Source organism: Sorex araneus, chromosome 1, assembly GCF_027595985.1.
Source record: "Sorex araneus isolate mSorAra2 chromosome 1, mSorAra2.pri, whole genome shotgun sequence".
In the NCBI taxonomy this organism is placed as follows: Eukaryota; Metazoa; Chordata; class Mammalia; order Eulipotyphla; family Soricidae; genus Sorex; species Sorex araneus.
The window spans coordinates 5,519,142-5,540,464 of NC_073302.1; the positions used below are offsets into that span (position 1 = coordinate 5,519,142).

At 68.1% G+C, this 21,323-nt stretch overlaps 2 protein-coding genes across 6 annotated transcripts in view; one reads left to right on the forward strand and one right to left on the reverse strand.

Annotated features, from left to right (window-relative positions):
- The window catches only part of RALGPS1 (Ral GEF with PH domain and SH3 binding motif 1), a 181,825-nt gene that overhangs the window by 61,286 nt on the left and 99,216 nt on the right, over positions 1 to 21,323 (reverse strand). The gene's annotated exons all lie outside the window — the stretch shown is intronic.
- ANGPTL2 (angiopoietin like 2) lies at positions 602 to 21,305 on the forward strand. Its single transcript, XM_055124068.1, has 5 exons — positions 602 to 1,076; positions 11,369 to 12,264; positions 18,641 to 18,834; positions 19,140 to 19,410; positions 20,113 to 21,305. The coding sequence occupies exons 2-5, from the start codon at positions 11,412 to 11,414 to the stop codon at positions 20,310 to 20,312; spliced, it is 1,518 nt and encodes a 505-aa protein (XP_054980043.1). The 5' UTR covers positions 602 to 1,076; positions 11,369 to 11,411; the 3' UTR covers positions 20,313 to 21,305.

The following is a 21,323-nucleotide window of genomic DNA, read 5'->3' on the forward strand; positions in this document are numbered from 1 at the left end:
GAAGGTGCGGGGTGAGGCCGCAAGAAAGCTGAGAACCCACCTGAGTTCCAGGCACGCGTGGCAGCCCCCAAGGTGGCCCCCGGGGTCAGGTGAGGTCACCGGGACCCCGGGGGGGGGGGGAGGCAGTCACGGGGGCCTGGAGAGGTGGGGGAGAGTGACGGGCATTTACACCGTCACAGCATGGGCGCTGCTGGCTGAGCCCCCAGCCTGGGGGGCTCCAGAGGTGAGAGCTGGGCCCAGAGAATGGCTGAGCAGGGGGGAGGCCACCTGTGTGTGTGTGTGTGTGTGTGTGCGTGCACGTGTACGTGCGCGCGCGCATGTGTGTGTGTGTGTGTGTGTGGTGGGGGTGACCCCACTGCCCAAGAGGCGGGCACTCAGGGGGTAGCAACCTGGCCAGGAGCCCGCCGCTGCCCAACAGCCGAGTCCGAGGGGCTGCTCTGGCCCCGGCCGGCACCCCGGCAGCTGGGCCTGGGGGAGTGGGCGGGCCCGGAGCGGAGCTGGCCGGCTCGGGTGCCAAGGAGGGAGGGGCCGGGCCAGCCCCAGCCCATGTGACATCAGCGGGTGGCCCCTCCTCTGTCCGGCGCGGGGAGGCCCGGGGATCCTCTTGCACTGGTGGGTGGGGAGAGGCGCCGGCAGCCAACCAGGGTCCGGCGGCGCGCACCGCTTCCTCCGGCGGGCGGCCACACGTAAAGGCCCCACAAAGGAGTCGGGAGTTCAAATGAGGCTGCCGCGGGGCCGGAGGGCGCCTGGGGGTGAGCCCTGAGCTCTGAGGGGCCGCCGGTGTGGGTCAGGAGGGGCATGGCCTGGAGACCACCCCTTGCCCCCGTGGTCCGCGAAGGCAGGTCGTGAGCAGGACCCCGGCCAGCCCCCGCCCCGTCCCGTCCCGGCTTGGCTGCCTGAGCCCAGAGGCGGGAGACAGACAGAGCCCAGCGAGCAGAGGCCAGGGGCAGACGCGGGACTGCAAACGGGCGGCGACTTGGGAACAGCCCCGGGGACCATGGACGGGCGGCACCACTGACACTCTGCCTGCAGGGCGAAGCATGTGACACTGTCCCGGGGCCACCAGGAGCGAAGAGGTAAGGGGCCCACGCGGGACACCGGGTCTGGGGCTGCAGTCCCCGGACCCCTCCCGGCTCTGTGTGCAGTGTGCTCGCCCCAGGCCCCAGGGGTCTTCCAGGGGGCTTCGTGGGAGAGCCCCACTCTCCCCCTCACACGAGGAGCCCCGGGCGCGTGGGTGCTGCGTGTGTGCACGTGTGCAGGCGGGTCGGTGTGCAGGGGAAGGTGGGCGGCTCTGGGCCCCCCAGCACGCTGGCCGGAGGCCAGACAGTGCCCAGGTCAAGGCCAAACCCAGCGCGCAGAGCGGCCGGGGGGAACAGAGGCTGAGGGCCGGGACGCGTCCGCCGTCTGCTGTCCGCCGCCGTGCTGACCCGGGCAGTGTGTGGCCTCGACGGACCCCGCCACCCCGCACGGCAGCCTGCACGGGAGCAGGAGCCGGGCCCCGGAGGACGTGGCGGGGGCGAGGCTGGCGGCGTCTCGGGCACGGCACGGGCTTGGCGTTCCCGGTGCCTTGAGAGCGTTAGATAACACCCCCGAGCGGGACCGGCGGGGCTGTGTGTGTCAGGGGTCGGCGCTCGCCTCCGCCGTGGGATCACCGCAGCTCCCAGAGGCCAGCGCGGTCACCCGGGAGCGTCCTCCCGCCTTGGGGCGTCAGGGAAAGCCGAGAAGGCCACTTGCAGGCTGGCCCAGTGCCCCCACGCGCAGCGCTGCGGGCGGGGGGAGGCAGGGCAGGGCGCAGCCCCCAGCAGAGACCCCCGCGCGGCCCCGAGCCTCGGTTCCCTCTGCCATTACACGCCCCCGCCCCCCGCCCCCGGTGCCAACACTCGGGATGAGCTCACACTTGGCTTGTGCTTGCTCCGGGTCGGGCACTGCCCACTTGTGGTGCCTTTATGAGCGGGGAAACTGAGGCCCAGGGCGGGCTCGGCACCCAGCGCCCCGCAGAGTGTGTGGGTGACACGCGGGTGGGCGGCAAAGCTTGGGCGAGCAGCGGTCACTGAGTGTGCAGGTCAGAGTCGGTGGGGTGGACAGAGGCACGGAGCAGACCCCCCTTCCCTGGCCCCCGGGCGTCCTGCCCCGCAAGCCCCACAGCCCCTGATGGTACTAGGGGTCCTCGGAGGGACGGGGGGAGCCGGCAGAGCACCCGGGACCCTGAGCAGAGCTGGGGTGTGCACCCTGGGAGCCGCCCGCCTCCGCGCCCACACCACGCCTCCCTCCCACCAGAACTCGGGGGTGTGTGGGGGGGCTGCTCACCCCCTGCCAGGAGAGAAGGGGACGCGCCCGCCCTTGAGCTCCGAGGGCTGAGAGGTTCGGGGCCCACCGTGCCCCAGCTCTGGGCGTGCTGCAGGCCGGCAGAGCTCACAGCGGGGGGCGCGGGGGGCGCAGAGAAGGCAGCTAGCGCGGCGGGGACACGGTGTGAGCCGCTCAGGGCAGGGGCCCACGAGGGTTGGGGAATCCTCCCCCCCCCCAAACTTCTGCCTCTGCAGGGGACCTCCCTGTTTGCAGATAAAGCCGCTCCCCTGCCCCAGGTCACACTCGAGGGGGCTGACAGTGGGAACCTGGTCCTGCTGGCTCGAGCCCACCCGCCCCCGCGCCTCGGCCCCGCCCTGCCTCTGGGTCCCTGCCTGGGGGGGGCGTGGGGGTTCCCCGCAGCTGCTGCGGCCCCCCCCACACACACACCCGCACCGCTCCCCCCAGGGGCAAGCCAGCTGCACGCCCAGCTGGTGCGAGCAGCCGCCCTGGAGCGTGCCGGCGCCCCTGCACACGGCAGCCCGCAGGGCCTTAGGGTGCTGTTAGGGTGCTGGGGAGGTGGGGGCTGAGCAGGTCGCCCCCCCTCCCCCGTGTCCCCCAGCAGCCTGAGTTCCACACTAAGTGACTGCGACGCTGTCACAAACCCCTCCCTGTCGTACCGTGCCATGCCCGTGCCGTTCCACACAGCCGTGTCTAAGGCCGGCCTCCACTCTGGCTGTGCCCAGAATCACGGCCCCAGGGGTAACGGGACACGCCCCGTGGCGGGGCAGGGCGGAGGCAGAGCGGCACACGGCAACTGGACAGAGCGGGAGGCACAGGAGTCGACGGGCCGCAGGACAGCGCCTGGCTCTGCCCCAGCTAACAGAGCAGGAAGCCCAGGCTCAGGGCCCGGCTCAGTCTCCGGACAGAAGGGCGCCTCGGGGGTCTGGAGCGATAGCACAGCGGGGAGGGCGTTTGCCTTGCACTCGGCCGACCGGGGTTCGATTCCCAGCATCCCATATGGTCCCCTGAGCACCGCCAGGAGTAATTCCTGAGTGCAGAGCCAGGAGGTAACCCTTGTGCAATGCCGGGTATGACCCAAAAAGGAAAAAAAAAAAAAAAAACCGAAGGGCACCTCGGGGCGGGAGGTGGTGTTTCTCTGACAGGGAGGCCAGTCCCATCCTTGCTCTAAGGTGGTCTCTGACAGACCCAGTCTCTCCCGCCAGGGGGGCCAAGCAGAGCCCTGGGGAAGGGGAGTCACCCATTAACCCACCGACCTGCAGGACCGGGCTGATGACCCGCCCCGCTGCTGCACTGCATCTGCCCTCTGTGGGCACCCGAACCCAGGGCTGCCTCTGGTCTCATCTCTGAGAGGTGCCCTGAGGCCTCACGGAGGGGCTCCCATCCCAGCCCTCCTCTAGGGAAAGGAAGAAGGTCCTGCCCACTGCTGACTCCAGGCCGCACGCAGGGTCAGGCTGAGCGCTCTGGGATGATCGCTGGCTGCGTGGGTGGCTGCGTGGGTGGGTGGGTGGATGGTTGGGCGGATGGGTGAATGGTGGGTGACTAGGTAAGTGGATGTGTGGGTTAATGAATGGGTAGGTGGATGGGTAAATGGATGCACATGTGGACGGATGGATGGGCGAGTGGAGGGGTGAATGATGAATGGACGGGGAGATGAACTGGTGTGTGGATGGGTGGCTGAATGGGTGGATGGGTGGGTAGGTGGATGGGGAGTGGATGAATGGGTGAATGGGTGGCAGGGTAGATGAGTGGGTGGACGGCTGGTAGATGGGTGGGTGTGTGGACAGTTAGGTAGATGGGTGAATGGACGGGTGGGCGGATGATTGGGTAGACTGATGGGAGTGTGGATCGGCAGGTAGATGGGTGGGTGGATGGGTGAGTGGATGGGTGACGGCTGGATAGACGGAAGGGTGCGCGGATGGATGGTTGGATGGATGGGTGAGTGGCTGGTGGGTGAGTGGATGTTTGGGTGGGTGGAGAGTAGGTCGAGGATGGGTGGGTGGATGGGTGGGTGGATCAGTGGGTGGGTGGGTGATGTCACAGTCTCACAGGAAGGCCTCCAGCCCCCACAGTGCATGCTCCTCCCAGGTACTATCTGGCGGAGACATCTCCCCTCCCACCCGGCCCCCCTGACCCCCACGCCCTGGGTCAGGTCCCCTGAGAGGTGCATCAGGCCCCCTGCCTGAACGCAGACGGACCCGTCTCACCATTCCCCGCTGCTGCCCCTGCTCTGGCCCCAGAAGGGGGCCTGCTGGGAACTGCGCGAGATCCTAGACCTCCCCCTCGTGTACAGGGAGAGCCGCTGAACCCCACGTGACGGCACTCGGGCCGAGGGGACGATGGTGAGGAGCCAGGGAGGCAGGGGGCCAGTGCCCTGGGGCGAGGCCTGAGTCGGCAGCCCAGGGGAGCATGGGGGTGGGGGGGGCAGGGAAGACCCCGTGCAGCCAGGAGCACAGTGGCACGAGCAGGCCAGGCTGCTCTAAAGAAATAGTCTGGGGCGAAGCACCCAGCCGGGCGGCCAGGCAGACACGGGTACGAGCCCACGGCGCTCTCGGAAGGGGGGTCAGCGGCTCCCAAAGCCTGTGCTCCCTTCTGGAGGGAAGATGGTGGCCCTGGGTAAGTGCCCTCCTGCCGGCTGGGATCAGTGAGGCAGGCCCAGGAGCTCCTGTCCCAGTGCTCAAGGGACTAGCCCGTGCAGCTCGGGGCACTGTGTCCAGGCCCCCGGGGTTGCAGAGCCAGGGCCGCGGCCAGCCCGGGGCTGGGCTCCAAGACGCCGTGCAGACTCCTGTGCCCTCCCCACCCCTGGCCGAGGCGCCTGGCACAGAGGGCGTGGGCCAAGGCTCGGGGGCACCTCGAAACGGCTCCCGAACAACGTGCCGCGAAGAAGCCCCAGCCGTGTCCCGCGCCCTGACCGGGGCCAGCTGCCTGCTGTGGGGTGACCACGGCCCTCCCCGGCACAAGGGACTCAGGACGGCAGCTTCCCCGGCCGCTCCTCCGTCCCGGACCCGGCCTGCCCGCTGTGTGCCTGCTCCGTCCCCAGCACGGGGCCAGGCCTGGCCACGGTGGCCCGCAGGGGCCAGGGAGGCCGAGCGGGCGGGTGCTGGGAGCCGGGGCCTGGCTCAGACCCCGTGTGCAGTGTGCCCTCTGCCCCCCGTTCCCCGGCGTTCTGGCGGGGAATGATTCACGGCTCCTCACGGGGAGGGAAAGGGCCTGGGGGGTGGGGGTGGCGCGGCTCACCCTGACCCCCGGCTGGCGCTGAGTCACCGGGAGGGCACCCCCCTGCTCATCCCTGCCGACCCTGTCCGGCGGGGTCTCCCCGGGTGGGCTGCCAAGGAGCTACCAGCCCGCAAAGCTCGCCTGTGCCAGCCTTGAAGCCAGGGACGGGCGGCAGCCGGCGCTCGGCCAGGCCACCTGCAGCCTGAGCGCCCACCTGGGTCCCCGGGCCCCGCCGTGGCCTTGGCCACCGGCGCGCACACACGCCTGTGCTGCTCCACGGCACGGAGCTACAGGGGGCCCAGCGTCCTCCCTCTAACACGCGTCTCGCTCACCTCCCGGCCTCCCTCTCCGGCTGGGGCTTTCGCGCCCGCGTTCCCTCGTGAGCGCCCTTCCCTCCTCCCCTCTTCCCTCGCAGCTTTCTGAGCGAGCTTCGTCCCATCCAAACTGCCTTGACGCAATGATCAAGGGAGAGGGGGGGCGGCCACCCCCAAGGCAGTGGGCACAGACCAGTGACGGCCACCGGCACCCCTCGGGGGCCACCTGGTCACGTGGCTTTGCTGGGCGTATGCTGAGGAGACCCGGGTGCCTGGGGGGGGCCATCCCACCCCCACTTCTCAAGCATCTCTGGTGGGCAGCACAAGAGCTGGGTGCAGGGGTCTGTCCCCCCCCACCACGCCCGTCCCAGAGGGGCCCGACACAGCTGGGCTCCCGCTGGGCTCTGCCCTGGTCCTCCTCGGCCATCACGGAATGCTCGGGAGCAAGGGCGGGGCAGAGGCTTCCTTGGGGGGGGCAGGGGTCAGCTGTCCTGGGGGCAGGAGGGAGACCAGAGAGAGGACCTGGTCACCCCCGCTCCAGTGAGCTTCGGAGCTTCCTTACCACCTGCTCTGCTCTGGGGATGACCCCGAGCTAAGCCACACACAGCCCTCCATCTGGAAGCTTCCGCTAGCACCTTCGGGGGACTGGGGCGTGGGTGGCGCCGGGGTACGCCTCAGGAACAACTCTCGGGCTGGATCGACAGCACAGCGGGGAGGGCGTCTGCCTTGCACGCGGCCGACCTAGGTTCGATTCCCAGCATCCCATAGGGTCCCCCGAGCACCACCAGGAGTAACCCCTGAGCATTGCCGGGTGTGACCCAAAAAGCCAGAAAGAAAAAAGAAAAAGGAACAACTCAAGGAGTGAGCAAGCCGCCGTTCCCCTCAGAGCAAAGAGCGCAGGGCCTGGGGCTGTGGGCTGGGCGGGGGACGGACCGACGTGCGCCCTCGGCCAGGGCCTGACGGGACTGTCCCCGCGGGAGGATCGGGAGGCAGGTTCGGGTCTCGTGCTCACGGCTCGCTCTTCCGGCCCAAGCTGTCCCCGGGCGCGCCGTGTGTGGTCCTGCTCGGCCTGGGCTGGAGAGGCAGGTGGGGGGCTGCCTGCGGGGGACCCCCCCCTGGCCCCGGGAAGGGAGGCCCGGCCGTCACATGTGCCGGTCACACAGCCCCATGTTGTGTGTGTGTGTGTGTGTGTGTGTGTGTGTGTGTGTGTGTGTGTGTTGGGGGTGAGCCCTGCACACAGTGGAAACTCCTCACGGAACAATGTGGAAAAGCCATTTTCAAGAACCATTTCTACCTCCGACCCGGAGCCAAGGAAAACAGCCAGACCTGCTCTGGCTTTGTCGGTCAAAGGAAGAAACCGAGGCCGGGGCCGCACGGCGGTGACTGGAGCGGGGCCCTCGCGGGCCTCAGCTGACTGGAATGCCGGAGGCAGGCGCTGTCCCTGGGGACGCAATTAGTTGAATAAATACCAAGAGAGCAAAAGTAAACAAACTCATTACTGCCCATCAAGAACTGCCAAACTAGCACAAAACTGATGGTGGGGGGGGGGAGGTTGGAATCTCTAAGAAAAATAACTGAGTGGAAGGCCGGGGCCCTGGGTCAGGCTGGCGGGGCCCTCGGTGGGCGGCTCTGGGTCCCAGCTGCACCCCTGCCTAGGCGTCAGGATGCAGGACTAGCATCTCTCGCTGGGGCCCCCACCGGCTCAGGCTCTGTCCTTCCCTCCCTCCTCGGAACCCGGAACCCGTGAGCGCCGAGTCGGCGGCAGGAACCGGGCTGGGGTGGCGTCCCCGGGGCCCCACTGCAGCCTCTCTGAGCCGCAGCCTCCTCGCCCTGCCTCGGGTACCCGCCTGGTGGGGTGGTGCCCCCTGGGAGAAGCGTGAGACGCGTGGTCCCATCTGGGTCACAGTTTAGTCATACCGTTGCAAGAGGGGCTGGGGCGAGAGCACAGCGGGGAGGGTGTTTGCCTTGCACGCGGCCAACCCGGGTTCGAATCCCAGCATCCCATAGGGTCCCCTGAGCACCGCTGGGAGTAATTGCTGAGTGCAGAGCCAGGAGGAACCCCTGTGCATCGCCGGGTGTGACCCAAAAAGAAAAAAAGAAAAAAACGTTGCAAGAAACAGTCTTCAAAGAGAGCCTTGCTGCCCCCCGCCCACCCCCAAGGCGGGGGGAGAGGCCTGCAACCGGCCCTCCCTGGGCACCGCCAGCTGCCGCTCTGCCCCTGGCAGCGTCTCCAGCACCAGCCCTGGCGTGCGGCGGGGCCGGGCTGGCTGGGGCTGCAGGTGAGGGAGCAGCAGGTGAGCGAGCCGCGGGCAGGCCGCCCCCGCCGCCGGGAGGGGCTCCTCCCATTGTTCCCGCAGCCCGGCTGGCCCCAGTGCTGTGGAAACGGGGCAAACACTCACAAACTCAGCCGGCTTCCAGCAGCGTCACCCTCACGCGGCCCTACCTGCAGGCCCCGGCCAGACCCGCCCAGACTCCAGCTCCCAGCGCTTCCCCGCGCCCGCCCGCCCGCCAGGCCTGGGCTGGCTCTCCCACTCGGAGGAGATCGGCCTGCCCCCTCCCACCCCCCCACCCAAGCCCCCCTCCGAGGGGCCCCCAAAGGAACCCCGGAGAAGCCGGGCCCAGTTACGGGCAAACGTGTGAAACCAGAGAGTGATGATGGTGGCTCTGATTTTCCCTTTGTAACTGCGGGTGACCAGAGTCACACGTCGACCCTGCAACTGTGCGTTCCGTAGGTCACACGCGGGAGCCCCCGGGGCAGGCTGGGCTGGGCGTAGAACGCCTGTTCCTAGGTGAGCCACTGGGAGGGCCTGGGGGTCCAAGGGCCTCGGGCTGCGTCCAGCCTCTGCCCCTTTCTGGCTGGGTGGCGGGAGGCACGTCCTGGGCCTCTCGGGGCCTGTTTCCTTAGAAAGACTCGGGGCCTCTGACCCAGGAGCCAAGCCCCAGCTCAGGGCACACACAGTGGCACACGCGGCTATTAATAGCGCCCACGCCCTCGGCGCCGGCCGCTGGCCTCCGGCAGCTGCTCACGGGTGTGTCCTAATGCGTCCCCACTTACTTGGGGAGCCTCCGGGGGTGCAGCGATGACTCAGACCCCCCCTCGACACATACCCTGGCGACCCCTCGGTGCTTACAGCCCTGGACGGCAGGGCAGAGAGAGACCCCACATGTGTGACGGTGAACAGAGGGGTGGGGGAGGTGACAGTCACAGATAAGCAGGGGGGCGGGGGGCTGAGCACTGGGCAGGTGATAGTGCAGCATCAGTGAGGAGAGAGCAGAGCCTGAGCCCAGGACCCCGTGCCCGGGGGCTGGGGTGCGGGGGGGGTGGGCACGCTTACCCCACCCATGAGCCTCGCAAGGTCGCTCTTGTGCTGGGAAGAGGGGGAGCAGGGCGAGCTGGGGTGCTGGGGAGGGGGCAGAAGGGGCTGGGGCAGCCCCAGGCGGTGAGCGGGAGGCTGGGAGGAGGCGGGCTCGGCCGGGAGCCCTGAGGTGCCCCACTGGCACCCTCGAGGACTGGGGTAGAGGTGGGGTGGGGTGACCCCGGGAGGCCATTTTGTGGTGAGTCGGGTTTGGTGACTGGAAGTGGCAGTCAGTCAAGAGGGGAGAGAGAGCACTGTCATCAGGGTCTGGGGATGAGGCATAGCCACACCCCCAGGGGAGGAAGAACCCTGCAGAGGGAACTGCAGTCCCCGCCCCGCCCCGCCCCGCCCCTGGACCTGGGCAAAGCAGCCAAGGAGACAGAAATGGAGCAGATGCCCGAGGGGAGGAAGGGGTGGCACGAGGGAAGAAGCGAGCCTCGCCTGGCAGTGTGGAGGGGCAAAGGCAGAATGGAAGGGACCTGACGGAGAGCTGGCCACGGGCCAGGCAAGGGACGCCCTGGCGATCCTGCCTAGGATAGGGGTTAGGGCAGAGGGGGACAGGCAGGGGTGAGGCCTACAGGCAGTGAGGGGCGGGGCTTAACACTGAGGGCGGGGCCAGACAAGAAAGGGGTGACGCAGAGGGCGGGGCCTAGCATGGAGGCGGGGCTTAGGTAAGGGGCGGGGCCTGGGCTGATGTGGTGGCGCTGGCAAGGGCTTGGGCGAGAGTGCGGCGTCCAGAGAGAACAGGGACACAGTGAGCGCCAACAGGGCTCAGCGGAGAAGTGCAGCAGCAGCCTGGGAGAACTCTTTTTTCTTTTTTGGTCACACCCGATGCTCAGAGGTTCCTCCTGGTGCTGCACACAGGAATTACTCCCGGCGGTGCTCGGGGGACCCCCTGGGATGCTGGGAATCGAACCCGGGTCGGCCGCGTGGAAGGCAAACGCCCTCCCCGCTGTACTATCGCCCCAGTGAGAGGGCCTTCTTTTTTTTTTTTTTTTTTTTTTGCTTTTTGGGTCACACCTGGCGATGCACAGGGGTTACTCCTGGCTCTGCACTCAGGAATTACCCCTGGCCGTGCTCAGGGGACCATATGGGATGCTGGGATTTGAACCCGGGTCGGCCGCGTGCAAGGCAAACGCCCTACCCGCTGTGCTATCTCTCCAGCCCGAGAGGGCCTTCTTGAGGGTGAAGCAGTCACAGTGCCTGGGCAAAAGCAGGGGCTGGGGCGGGGTCCCCGCGCGGCCCCGCCTGCCCTCCTGGCCAGGCCCGTCCCACGACCTCACTCAGGGGTCAGGGTCAGCGAGGTGACTTTCTCAGGGCCGCTGTCCTGACCCCGGGGGAGGCCAGGCCGCCCCACCCAGCCCTTGCACTGCTTGGCACAGCGGTGTCCGGGGGGCCCTCCGCGCGTGGGGTAAGCCCCGTGAGGCTGGGGGCCCGGGCACGCAGAGACGCTCCGGGGAGACCCGGCCTGGCGCGAGCCCAGCGCCACGTGCCTGACTTCTGCCTCCCCTCCTGGTCTGATCACGTTGCGATGATCGGGATCAGGCAGTTACGAGCTGCTGCAAATATTTGGCCCCAGAAGGGCTCGGTTGTTTGTTCCTGTTTGGGCTGTGTGGCTTGGCTCACGCGGGCCGGCTGGAGCCACGTGACTGGACGCAGCCTCTCAGGGATGCTGTCCACGGCAAAGGCGGCCACATTCCACGCTGGGTCCGGCCATTCATTCATTTCACAAGTATGCGCTGGACACCCGGGGCAGCAGCCTGGAGGCGGGCGGTGGGGGGGGGCAGCGCGGGACTGAACTGGACACGGCAGCTGTCCACGGAGGGGAGGGCCCCCCTGCAAAGGGGTGCAGAAGCCACGGAGGGGAGGCTCTAGGGGTGAGGAAGACGGGGGTGGGAGTCCAGAAGCGGAGGGGCGTGAGGCAGAGACCGTCCCTTAGCGGCGGGATCTCCCGCCAGCGGCTCAGTGGACAGCGGCACCCAGCACGCCTCCCGCCTTCAGGAGCCGCGTCCCCTCCCTCCCCCCTCTGCTGTGCGGATGCCCCTTCTTGGCTTTGGGAGCTCCCCGCTTTTGAGGAGACCCGCAGGGGATGGGGGAGGGGGGGAGGCTGAGCTGGTGGAAAGGCCGGCTCGTGACCGAGGACCCCCCCAACTCCGCCCTCTGTCTACCGCCTTCCAGGTTCTCCCAGGCTCCGTCTGCAAGGCACCGCTCCCCCCGCACCATGCGGCCGCTGCTGGGCGTGACCTGCTGGTGGCTGGGCCTGCTGGCCACCCTGGCCGCAGCCGCCGCCGGCCCCCAGGAGGGCGCGGAGGAGGGCGCGGAGGAGGGCGCGCAGGGCGAGTTCGTCTACCTGAACCGGTACAAGCGGGCCGGCGGCGGCGAGTCCGCGGACAAGTGCACCTACACCTTCATCGTGCCCCAGCAGCGGGTGACGGGGGCCATCTGCGTCAACTCCAAGGAGCCCGAGGTGCTGCTGGAGAACCGCGTGCACCGGCAGGAGCTGGAGCTGCTGCACGGCGAGCTGCTCAAGCAGAAGCGGCAGATCGAGGCGCTGCAGCAGCTGGTGGAGGTGGACGGCGGCATCGTGAGCGAGGTGAAGCTGCTGCGCAAGGAGAGCCGCAACATGAACTCGCGCGTCACGCAGCTCTACATGCAGCTGCTGCACGAGATCATCCGCAAGCGCGACAACGCGCTCGAGCTGTCGCAGCTGGAGAGCCGCGTCCTCAACCAGACGGCCGACATGCTGCAGCTGGCCGGCCGCTACCGGGACCTGGAGCACAAGTACCAGCACCTGGCCACGCTGGCCCACAACCAGTCCGAGGTCATCGCCCAGCTGGAGGAGCACTGCCAGCGCGCGCCCGCCGCCCCCGCACGGCCGCTGCCCCCGCCCGCGCCCGCCCCCGCCGCGCCGCCCCGCGCCTACCCGCCCCCGCCGCCCCCGCCCTACAACCGCATCACCAACCAGATCTCCACCAACGAGATCCAGAGCGACCAGAACCTGAAGGTGCTCCCGCCCCCGCTGCCCACCATGCCCACCCTCACCAGCTTCCCGTCCTCCACGGACAAGCCGTCGGGTAAGTGGGTCGGGGCGCCCGCCGGAGGGGAGCGGCGGAGGGCCAGCCATGCAAGCGACCCCCCCCCCCGCCAGGTCTCTGGGGGTCTGGCCCCAGGGAGAGGGGAAGGGGCCACAGGCCGTGGAGGAGGACTCCAAGGTGGTGCGGGAAACAAGGGGGGCGAGTCGGGAGAGAACAGGTGACTCCCGGCTCCAGTTCCCTGGACTCTTCTAGATGCTCAGTGCTTGGCAGGGGTGTGTGTGTGTGTGGGGGGGGGTGGGAGTGGGGGGGACAGTCCCAGGGCTGGCCCCGGGCCGGGCTGGCATCTGGAAAGTGCTTGCCACAGCAACCACGGGCCGAGATGGGGCGGGGGAGGGTGTCCACAGCTGGGGACGGGTGGTCCGAACGCGTGCACACGGTTCCCGGAACGTGAGGGTCTAGGCTTTCCCACGCAGGGTCCCCGCAGGGGCAAACGCGGCCACTCTCGGGCTCTCGCGCCGAGACTGCAGGTAGGTCTGGGGGCTGGGCGGAGCCTGCGCCGGGCAACGCTGGGGCCCACCAGGCCCTCCCCGGGAGCCCCCGGGCGGGGAGACCGACCCTCTCACTCACTCGCCCGCGGGCACTGCAGGCTGGATGTGAGACCTGGGCTCCTTCCCGCACGGCTTGGGGGGACACCGCAGTCCTCATCCTGCTGCGCGCGCCCCCGCCCCACCCCACCCCCACAGGCCAGGCCCTCGCGGGCTGCCAGGGGAGAGCTAGATCCCTTCTCACATCAGCCCGGAACCAGGGAACTGGGCAGGCGTCCGCAGGATGACCCGGGCGGTGTTTATACCGAAAAGGTCCTGCTGTACGGGCGCTTCACACGTCGAAAAAAAAATAAAAATAAATAAGTGCAGGTCCCAGGAAGGGCCGCTTCCGGCTAACCCCAGAGAGGGGCCGGGCAGCCTGTGTGCAGGGCAGCCTGTGGCAAGGCCCGGGGCGGTGAGCGGGCGGTGGTGGCGCCGGACAGACCCATCTCACCGCACCACGTGGAACACGTCCCTGGGGTATGTGCCCAGAGAACATGATCTCGGGGCTCTCTGGCCTGGATTCAAATCCTGATTTGTTCTGGGACACGAGGCAAGCCACCGTCCCTCTGATCCCCAGCGTCCCCATCTGTCGGCTGAGGGAGGATTAAAATAGCACTGGAAGATGAAATAAAACACTGTCAAAATACACAGCGTCCCCCAAACTGGCCCAGGTTCTGGAGCAGCAGGACAGCAGGTACAGGGCTGGCCCTGCACGACCTGGGCTCCACCCCCGGCACCCCATACGGTCCCGAGTAACTGCCGAGTGCAGAGCCAGGAGTGAGCCCTGAGCACTGCCGGGTGTGGCCCCCCCAACAAAACAATCGAACCCAGTGCCAGGCGCCCTGCTGAGTTACAAGGCACAGCAATGAGGAAACGGCCTCTACAGATCGGCCCTTCCCGTGCCAGTCTGGGGTCTCCTGAGCAGAGGGCGGGAGGGCGCTGTGCCCCTAAGTCTGGGCATCAGGCCAGAGGCCCGGGGTGTCCAGAGCACAGACCCTGGGTGACTGGGGCGGGCTCTGAGGTGCCCCCTGCACCTCCCCCTTTCTGGCCTCACACTCAACCACTTCCGGGTCTGACAGGTGCGGGTGGGCAGACAGACCCCAGGTTCCTGCCTTGGTCCACTCGCGCCAGAATCTGATTCCTCTCTGCCTCGATTTCCCCTTCTGCCCAACGGGGCCAGGGGCTGCGACCCCGAGGCGCTGCAGACAGCAGTGAGGGCGGGCACTCAGCAGCAGGTCACCAGCCACCCAGCCCCACCCGACTCTCGAGCAGGGTCTCTGTGCAGGCCAGGCTGGCCCCCGCCTCTCCGGGGCTCGCTCTGGGAGCCGGTGCAGAACCTTCAACGGGAACAAGCGCTCGAAGGTGGGGAGGCAGGACGAGGGGTCCTCCGTGAGACCCCGAGAGCCCGTCTGTGGAGGGGCCGTGGGGACACTGAGGCAGAGACGGGCACCGTGAAGGGGCTGCGGGGATGAGGGTAGAGCCGGGGGCCTGGGTGGGGGGGCCAAGGGGGCCGGGTCTGGGCCACGCCCGGGGATCATGACCTCCCAGTCATCGCACCCCTCCGGGCCGGGCGGGCCGCTGTCCCTGCTCGATCCTGCGCACACCCGCGCGCCTTCCTGAACAGGCTGTCGGTGTTGGCCCCTTGGAACCAGACCCGGGGCCGGGCTGGGGCGGGGAGGGGCAGGAGGCGGCGCTGGGGGCCCTGCTCCGGTCTGTCCCCGGAGCTTGCGGGCAGGTGGGGCTCCTGGGAGACAAAACCTTCCTCTGTGCATGCCTGGCTCAGCGGCTTTGTTCCGGGGACGTCACTGGGCGGGGCGGGGAGGGCCCCGGCAAGGCCCGTGCTCACATTCCGCCACCCCAGCCCCCCTGCCTTGCCTTGATGCTCCCGGGCCCCGCTCAGCCCCCGGGGGCAGCAGGCACTGGTCCGAGGCTGTCCCTCCCCAGCAGCTCACCTCCAGCCAGGCCGCCGGAGGCTGGCCGCAGGCCACCGAGGGAGAGGGAGGCCAGGCCGCCCCCGGCTTCCCGGCTCTCTGTCTGGGCTCTGTCCTATCTGGGATCTGGCGGGGTCTCAGGGCCTCCCAGTTCCGATGAAGCCTGTGGCGAGGCCCGGGGGAGGCTGCTCTGGAAACTCGCGTCCGGACCAGTGGGGACGGGCGTCTCGAGGTGCCCTGTCCCCCGGCCCACTGATCCCCGCTGGCCTCTCCGGGACGGAGGCCCAGGAAGAAACGTGCTGGCGAGGGCTGCACTCCCGGGGGATGGAGAGAGAGCTGCGACTGGGGGTGCAGGGGGCTGGGTCCTGCAGAGAACCCGGCCCGCCTGGCCTTCCTGGAGGCCCGCTGACTCGCGCTCCTGCCTCCACCTCATGGGACGAGTCTCCGGGTGGCTGGAGTCAGCGGCGCTGCCCGGAGTCGGGCACAGCCCTGGCCCCTCCAAGGGGCTCACCCCGGGCGGGAGAGTCAGCGGCAGGGACCAGGGCGGGGAGCAGGGACGGGAGTGACAAGGGCAGGGGGGCAGGTCCGTGTGTGCAGGGTCCCGGGAGCGGGGAGGCCAGGAGCTGCGCTGACCAGCGTTGGTCTAGAATGTTACTGTTAGCACGAAACTGCCCGGATTCCTGAGGGGCGACGCCATCCAGGTTGATGGCAGAGTCGGAGCCAGACCCCTGCGCCCTCCTCCTCCTCCTCCTCCTCCTCTCCTCCTCTTCGTCCCCTCCTCCTCCTCCCCTCCACCTCCTCCTCCTCCTCTCCTTCCCCTTCTTCTCCTCCTCTCCCTCCCCTCCTCCTCCTCCTCTCCCTCCCCTTCTCCTCCTCCTCTCCCTCCCCTTCTCCCTACCTCCTCTACCTCCTCTCCTCCTCCTCCTCTCCCTCCCCTTCTCCTCCTCCTCTCCCTCCCCTTCTCCTCCTCCTCTTCCTCTCCTCCTCTCCCTCCCCTCCTCCTCCTCTCCCTCCCCTCCTCCTCCTTTCCCTCCCCTTCTCCTCCTCTCCCTCCCCTTCTCCTCCTCCTCTACCTCCTCTCCTCCTCCTCCTCTCCTTCCCCTTCTCCTCCTCCTCTCCCTCCCCTTCTCCTCCTCCTCTTCTTCCTCTCCTCCTCCTCCTCTCCCTCCCCTTCTCCTCCTCCTCTCCCTCCCTTTCTCCTCCTCCTCTTCTTCCTCTCCTCCTCCTCCTCTCCCTCCCCTCCTCCTCCTCTTCCTCTTCCTCCTGCTTCTCCTCCTCCTTCTCTCCCCTCCTCCTCCTCTTCCTCTTCCTCCTGCTCCTCCCCCCCTTCCTCTCTCCTCCTCCACAGCTGTCTCCCAGCTCGGCCTCTCCCGGGACACAGGAGACAGGCTCCCAGCTGGCCACTGATAAATGCCCCGATCTGGCGTTTGGCCCCTGCAGGCTCAAGCGCCAGGGGGCTCAGGCGCCCGCTGGCCACCCCTGCCCCGCCCCCGCCCCCAGCCGTAACACGCCTGTCGGGGAGAAGGTGCCCACGGGGCAGTGCCACACCTGAGCGCTCCACAGCAGGGAAACAGGCAGAGCCAGGCGGGCAGGGGCCAGGGCTGCCCCGAGGGCGCGCCCCCACCACCCCCCGTGCCCTGGGGACAGCCCTGCGATCCGCTGGGTGCAGGGGAATAGAACCTGGCCCCAGGCCTGGACAGCTTCGAGTCCGTCGGGCTTTAACCAACGGGAACTTCTCCTTACTAGAATGTTCTGTTGGTTTTGGAGCCGTATCCGGCAATGCTCAGGGGTTCCTCCTGGCTCTGCCCCCAGGCATCACTCCTGGCGGTGCTTGGGAGACCACAGGGGATGCCGGGGATGGAACCCGGGTCAAGCTTGTGTGCAAGGCAAGTGCCCTAGTTGTTTCATTATCGATAGGGCCCCACTAGACTAAAAAAAAAAAAAAATTGTTTTTGTTGTTTTTGCCTCTCCTGATGCTCAGGGTTTACTCCTGGCTTCACTCGGGGATGACTCCCGGTGGGCTCGGGGACCCAGGGGTGCTGGGAATGGAACCTGGGTTACCCCCTGGAAGGCAAGGCCCCCGCCTGCTGTACGATCGCTCTGGCCCTTGGCTAGTGTGTAAATAGGGCCTTTGAAGCCTGGGCACAAACTTCACTGGCTGCATTTTGGCGAAACATGGCCCAGGTAGCAGCTGCTGGAGTCCTACGGTGGGGGGAGACGGGGGTCCTGGGGCATGTGCCCAGGGGGAGCGGGCAGAGCCTCCCCTGGCCTCTCAGCCCCAGGGGGACGAAGGATCACTGGTCCTCCAGCTGGGAAGGAGAGGGTGACGGGGGCCGGGGGCAGTCAGGAGCTGGGGCGCGGCTGGACGCTGGGCCTGGAGATCTGCACACTCACACCTGCCCCCCTCCCCACCCCGGCTGCAGGGAGACGGACCCCCACCCCCCATCTGCCTCACAGGCCGCTCTGCGGGGGCACCTCATGAGGTGCAGGGCCGGGTGCACAGCTGACATCTGAGCCGGGGGCGGCCGCCGCCCTCCCTGCGCCGGGGGCGGCCGCCGCCCTCCCTGCGGGGCCCGGAAGGCGGGCATGGGACCCTCACACCGGGCGAGAGAGCAACGCCGGGCACGGGTGCGGAGCGTTTTCCGAGAGGGAGAGGGAGGGAGAGCTGACAGGAATCCTAGAAATGCCACAGCACCTGGCGGCCGGCCACGTCCCCGCGAGATCGGAGAGATCCAGGCCGCTGAGGCCGCTTCTAGGAACACGGGCCCGGGCGTGCGCCGGCCTCTCCCGGAAAGAGCCGGGGGGTGCGGGCACGGGAACGGGCGTCCGGGGCACAGCCTTATCTGGAGACCCTGTCCCCAAGCCACGCACAGATCGCTGCCCCCGCCCCGACAGCGGGCCACCCACCTCCCTCAGGCACCTGGAGCCCCCACTTCCCGCACAGCACCCCTGGGCCCCCCCCCCCCCCGAGGACCCCCGGCCTAAGCTCCCCTGGGTTCCGTTTCTGCTCTGGTCCCAAGAGCCTGGCAGAGAATGTAGAGGAACAGGGAAGGGGGGCTGGTCAGGTGTCCCGAGGGGGACACACGGGTGGGGAGGGGGCCCGAGCGCCCCCAGATCTTCCAGAAACAGGGGGGTGGGGGGGCCTGGCCATATCAGAGACCCAGAAACGCGCCCGCCCCGCCCGCCACCGGCACCCAGCACGGCCAGAGGCCTGCCAAGGGCTTTAATAATTTCGCTTCTCAAACGATCTGGCCAAGAGCAACGCAATTAATTTCAGGTTGGCTCCGAGCTCTCTGTGAACGCGAGGGCACGTTCAGGAATTCTTGGGAAGTGAGAAGGAGGGGGAAAAAAAAAAAAGACCTACCTAGCCCACAACTTTCTTCTCAAAAGTCATAACATTTTTTTATGAAGGCTAAATTTCACAGTTAATGAGCTTGACAAGATGTTCGGCTTAGTAGAAACGCAATTATATACTTATAAATTCCGACTTTATAGTTTGCTTTTCATATTTTAGGGTCAATAAATGTCTTCAGGCCTCCAGCCCTTTCCTGCGCTCCTGAGAGCTCCTCCGTGGCCCCAGGCGCCGTGCCCGCCCCCGGGGAACAAAGCCACCACCAGGGCCTGAGTGAAGGGGGTGGGGGTGCAGAGATCAGCCTGACAGGGGCCCCCCCACCCCCGCCCCCTCCCGTCCCAGCCGTGCCTGTGTTTCGGGGCCTCACACTCCAGCTCCCTGAGTTTGGGGGATGGGCAGAGAGCGTGGCAGCCCGTCACCACCCCGCCAGGCCTCTGTGTCCCCTCTGGGTCCTGTCCCGGCTGGAGCCGCCCTGGGGCCTTCTGGGCGGGGGGGCTGGTGCGGGGGTGACGGGAGGGCGCGTGACCGGCCCGCTGTGCCCCCAGGCCCGTGGCGGGACTGCCTGCAGGCGCTTGAGGACGGCCACGACACCAGCTCCATCTACCTGGTGAAGCCCGAGAACACCAACCGCCTGATGCAGGTGTGGTGCGAGCAGCGGCAGGACCCCGGGGGCTGGACGGTCATCCAGCGGCGCCTGGACGGCTCCGTCAACTTCTTCAGGAACTGGGAGACTTACAAGGTGAGCACGGCCGCCCGGCCGGTCCCGGAGACCAGCGTCCAGCCCCGGCTCTGGCCATCGGGGCTGCGAGGGGGCTCGGGCGCGGGGGGGACTGTGTAGCCCAAGACTCGGCCAGGGACCCCCCCCCCTGCCCCGGCCACCCTGGGTGGAGCAGGAGGGTCTTTCTCTCTCCTTGCACACGGCCCCCTCGGGCCCACATTCCCGGTGGGGGAGGCGGGGAAGGGGGCCTGTCCCGCCGGGTCTCTGTCCAGGGCCGAGCCCCCACGCCCGGGCGCACCCCGTCTCTCCCCCCCGCCTCCCCACAGCAAGGGTTCGGGAACATCGACGGCGAGTACTGGCTGGGCCTGGAGAACATCTACTGGCTGACCAACCAAGGCAACTACAAGCTGCTGGTGACCATGGAGGACTGGTCGGGCCGCAAGGTGTTCGCCGAGTATGCCAGCTTCCGCCTGGAGCCCGAGAGCGACTACTACAAGCTGCGGCTGGGCCGGTACCACGGCAACGCCGGCGACTCCTTCACCTGGCACAACGGCAAGCAGTTCACCACCCTGGACAGAGACCACGACGTCTACACGGGTACGGGCGCCGCTGCCTCCGGAGGCCTCCTGGAGCCTCGGTTTCCCCACCCGGCACTAATGCAGGCCCTGCCCGGCGGGGGGTGGGGGCTGGGGGGGTCCCAGAGGAGGTGCCCTGAGAGCCAGAGCATGGGGCTCTGTGAAGGGGCGCTCGGCCCGCCCCCTCCACCCCCGGGCTCCTCCCTCCACTCCGTGTCCCCAGAAATCTGTGCGGTCAAAAGTGGACGGTGAGGGGCTGGAGCGATAGCACAGTGGGTAGGGCGTTTGCCTTGCACGCGGCCGACCCGGGTTTGATCCCCAGCATCCCATATGGTCCTCTGAGCACTGCCAGGAGTAATTCCTGAGTGCATAGCCAGGAGTAACCCCTGTGCAGAGCCAGGTGTGACCCAAAAAGGAAAAAAAAAAAAAGTGGACGGTGATTACTGGGCGCTGCGTCCTCGGCCGCTGACCCGCAGCCCAGGGGTCAGACCCTGGGGTCCCCTTGGCCCCTAAGCCACGTAGCAAAGGCCCAGAAGACAGTGTGTGCGCAGGGGTTGGCCCACAGGCGGGTCCGGGACAGTCCCACCCGAGTCCACACGACCCCCACGTTAACGCCTGACCAGGCCAGGCCCCCTTCTCCCGGTGCTCGGGGCACTGTCCCAGAGCAGGGACCCCCCCAGAAGGCAGCGGGACCCGGCTGAGCCTCCCTCCGTCTCCCCTGCAGGGAACTGCGCCCACTACCAGAAAGGAGGCTGGTGGTACAACGCCTGCGCCCACTCCAACCTCAACGGCGTCTGGTACCGCGGGGGCCACTACCGGAGTCGCTACCAGGACGGCGTGTACTGGGCCGAGTTCCGGGGCGGCTCCTACTCGCTCAAGAAGGTGGTGATGATGATCCGGCCCAACCCCAACACCTTCCACTGAGCCCTGCGCCCCCCGGACCACCCGGCCCCCACCAGCGCGCCCGGGGACTGCGCGAGTCCAGCGTGTTCTCCGTCCCCGTCACGTCTGTGGCCAGGCGGGGCCGGCCGGCGGGCTCAGCTGGGTGACGCGCGGCCCCTGCACGAGCCCTGAGCCCAGCCAGCCTCCTGGTCACCGCGGGTTTCCGTGGGCGCCCAGGGGTGCACGAACTTGGGGGTCCAGACATGGGGCGGGCCCCAGCTTTGCCCCGGGGGGGCGGGGGGAGGAACCTCCCTCCCCACGGCTGTGCGTGTGGCACGTGTGTGGTTCCCGTGTCAAGCCCGACCCTTGGTGTCCGTCTGTCAGCCCAGGCCGTCAGGGCGGGCGGCCGCCACACTCTGCCCTCACACGGGGGCACTCGGGCGCCCCGTCAGAAATCTCCAGATCCCCTCCCTGCCCGTTCCTCTCTGTCCCCCCCCATTCTCAGGACTCGGCCGCCACCCTGCCCCAGGCCCCGCCGAGCCTGGCTCCCAGGCCAGTGGCCGCCCTCCGCGCTGCCCACTGCTCCGCCCCACCTCACCGTTGCACGGGCCGCCTCGGAGGGGCGGAGGGTTGTTTTGTTATTCTGCCTTCACGTTAGCCTGCCTGCGCGTTTAGCCTTCACAGAAATATTAGCCGACACTTTGCCAGATATTTGACTCCAGTCACCCGGGGGTCAGCGAAAGGCCCCATGTCTCAGGCCAACTGGGGTCTCGCCGCTCCCGGCTGCCCCCCACCCCAGCCCTGCAGGACTGGCTGTCCCCCGGGGGTCCACGGGCATCCCTCGGCCACCAGGAGGCCTCGGGCCTGGGTGCGTGGGGCGGGGAGCGTGCGTGCCTGTTACCTCAGTGCCCCTCCGCGTCCCGGGGGGCGTGTCCCGTGTCCCTAGCAGGGAGTTGTTTTTTATTGGAACATATTCCCAGGTCGCCTTGTAATGGCACAAACCTGCAATAAAGGCCGCCAAGGCTCCGCGCTGTCCCTGCTGTGTCTCTGTCG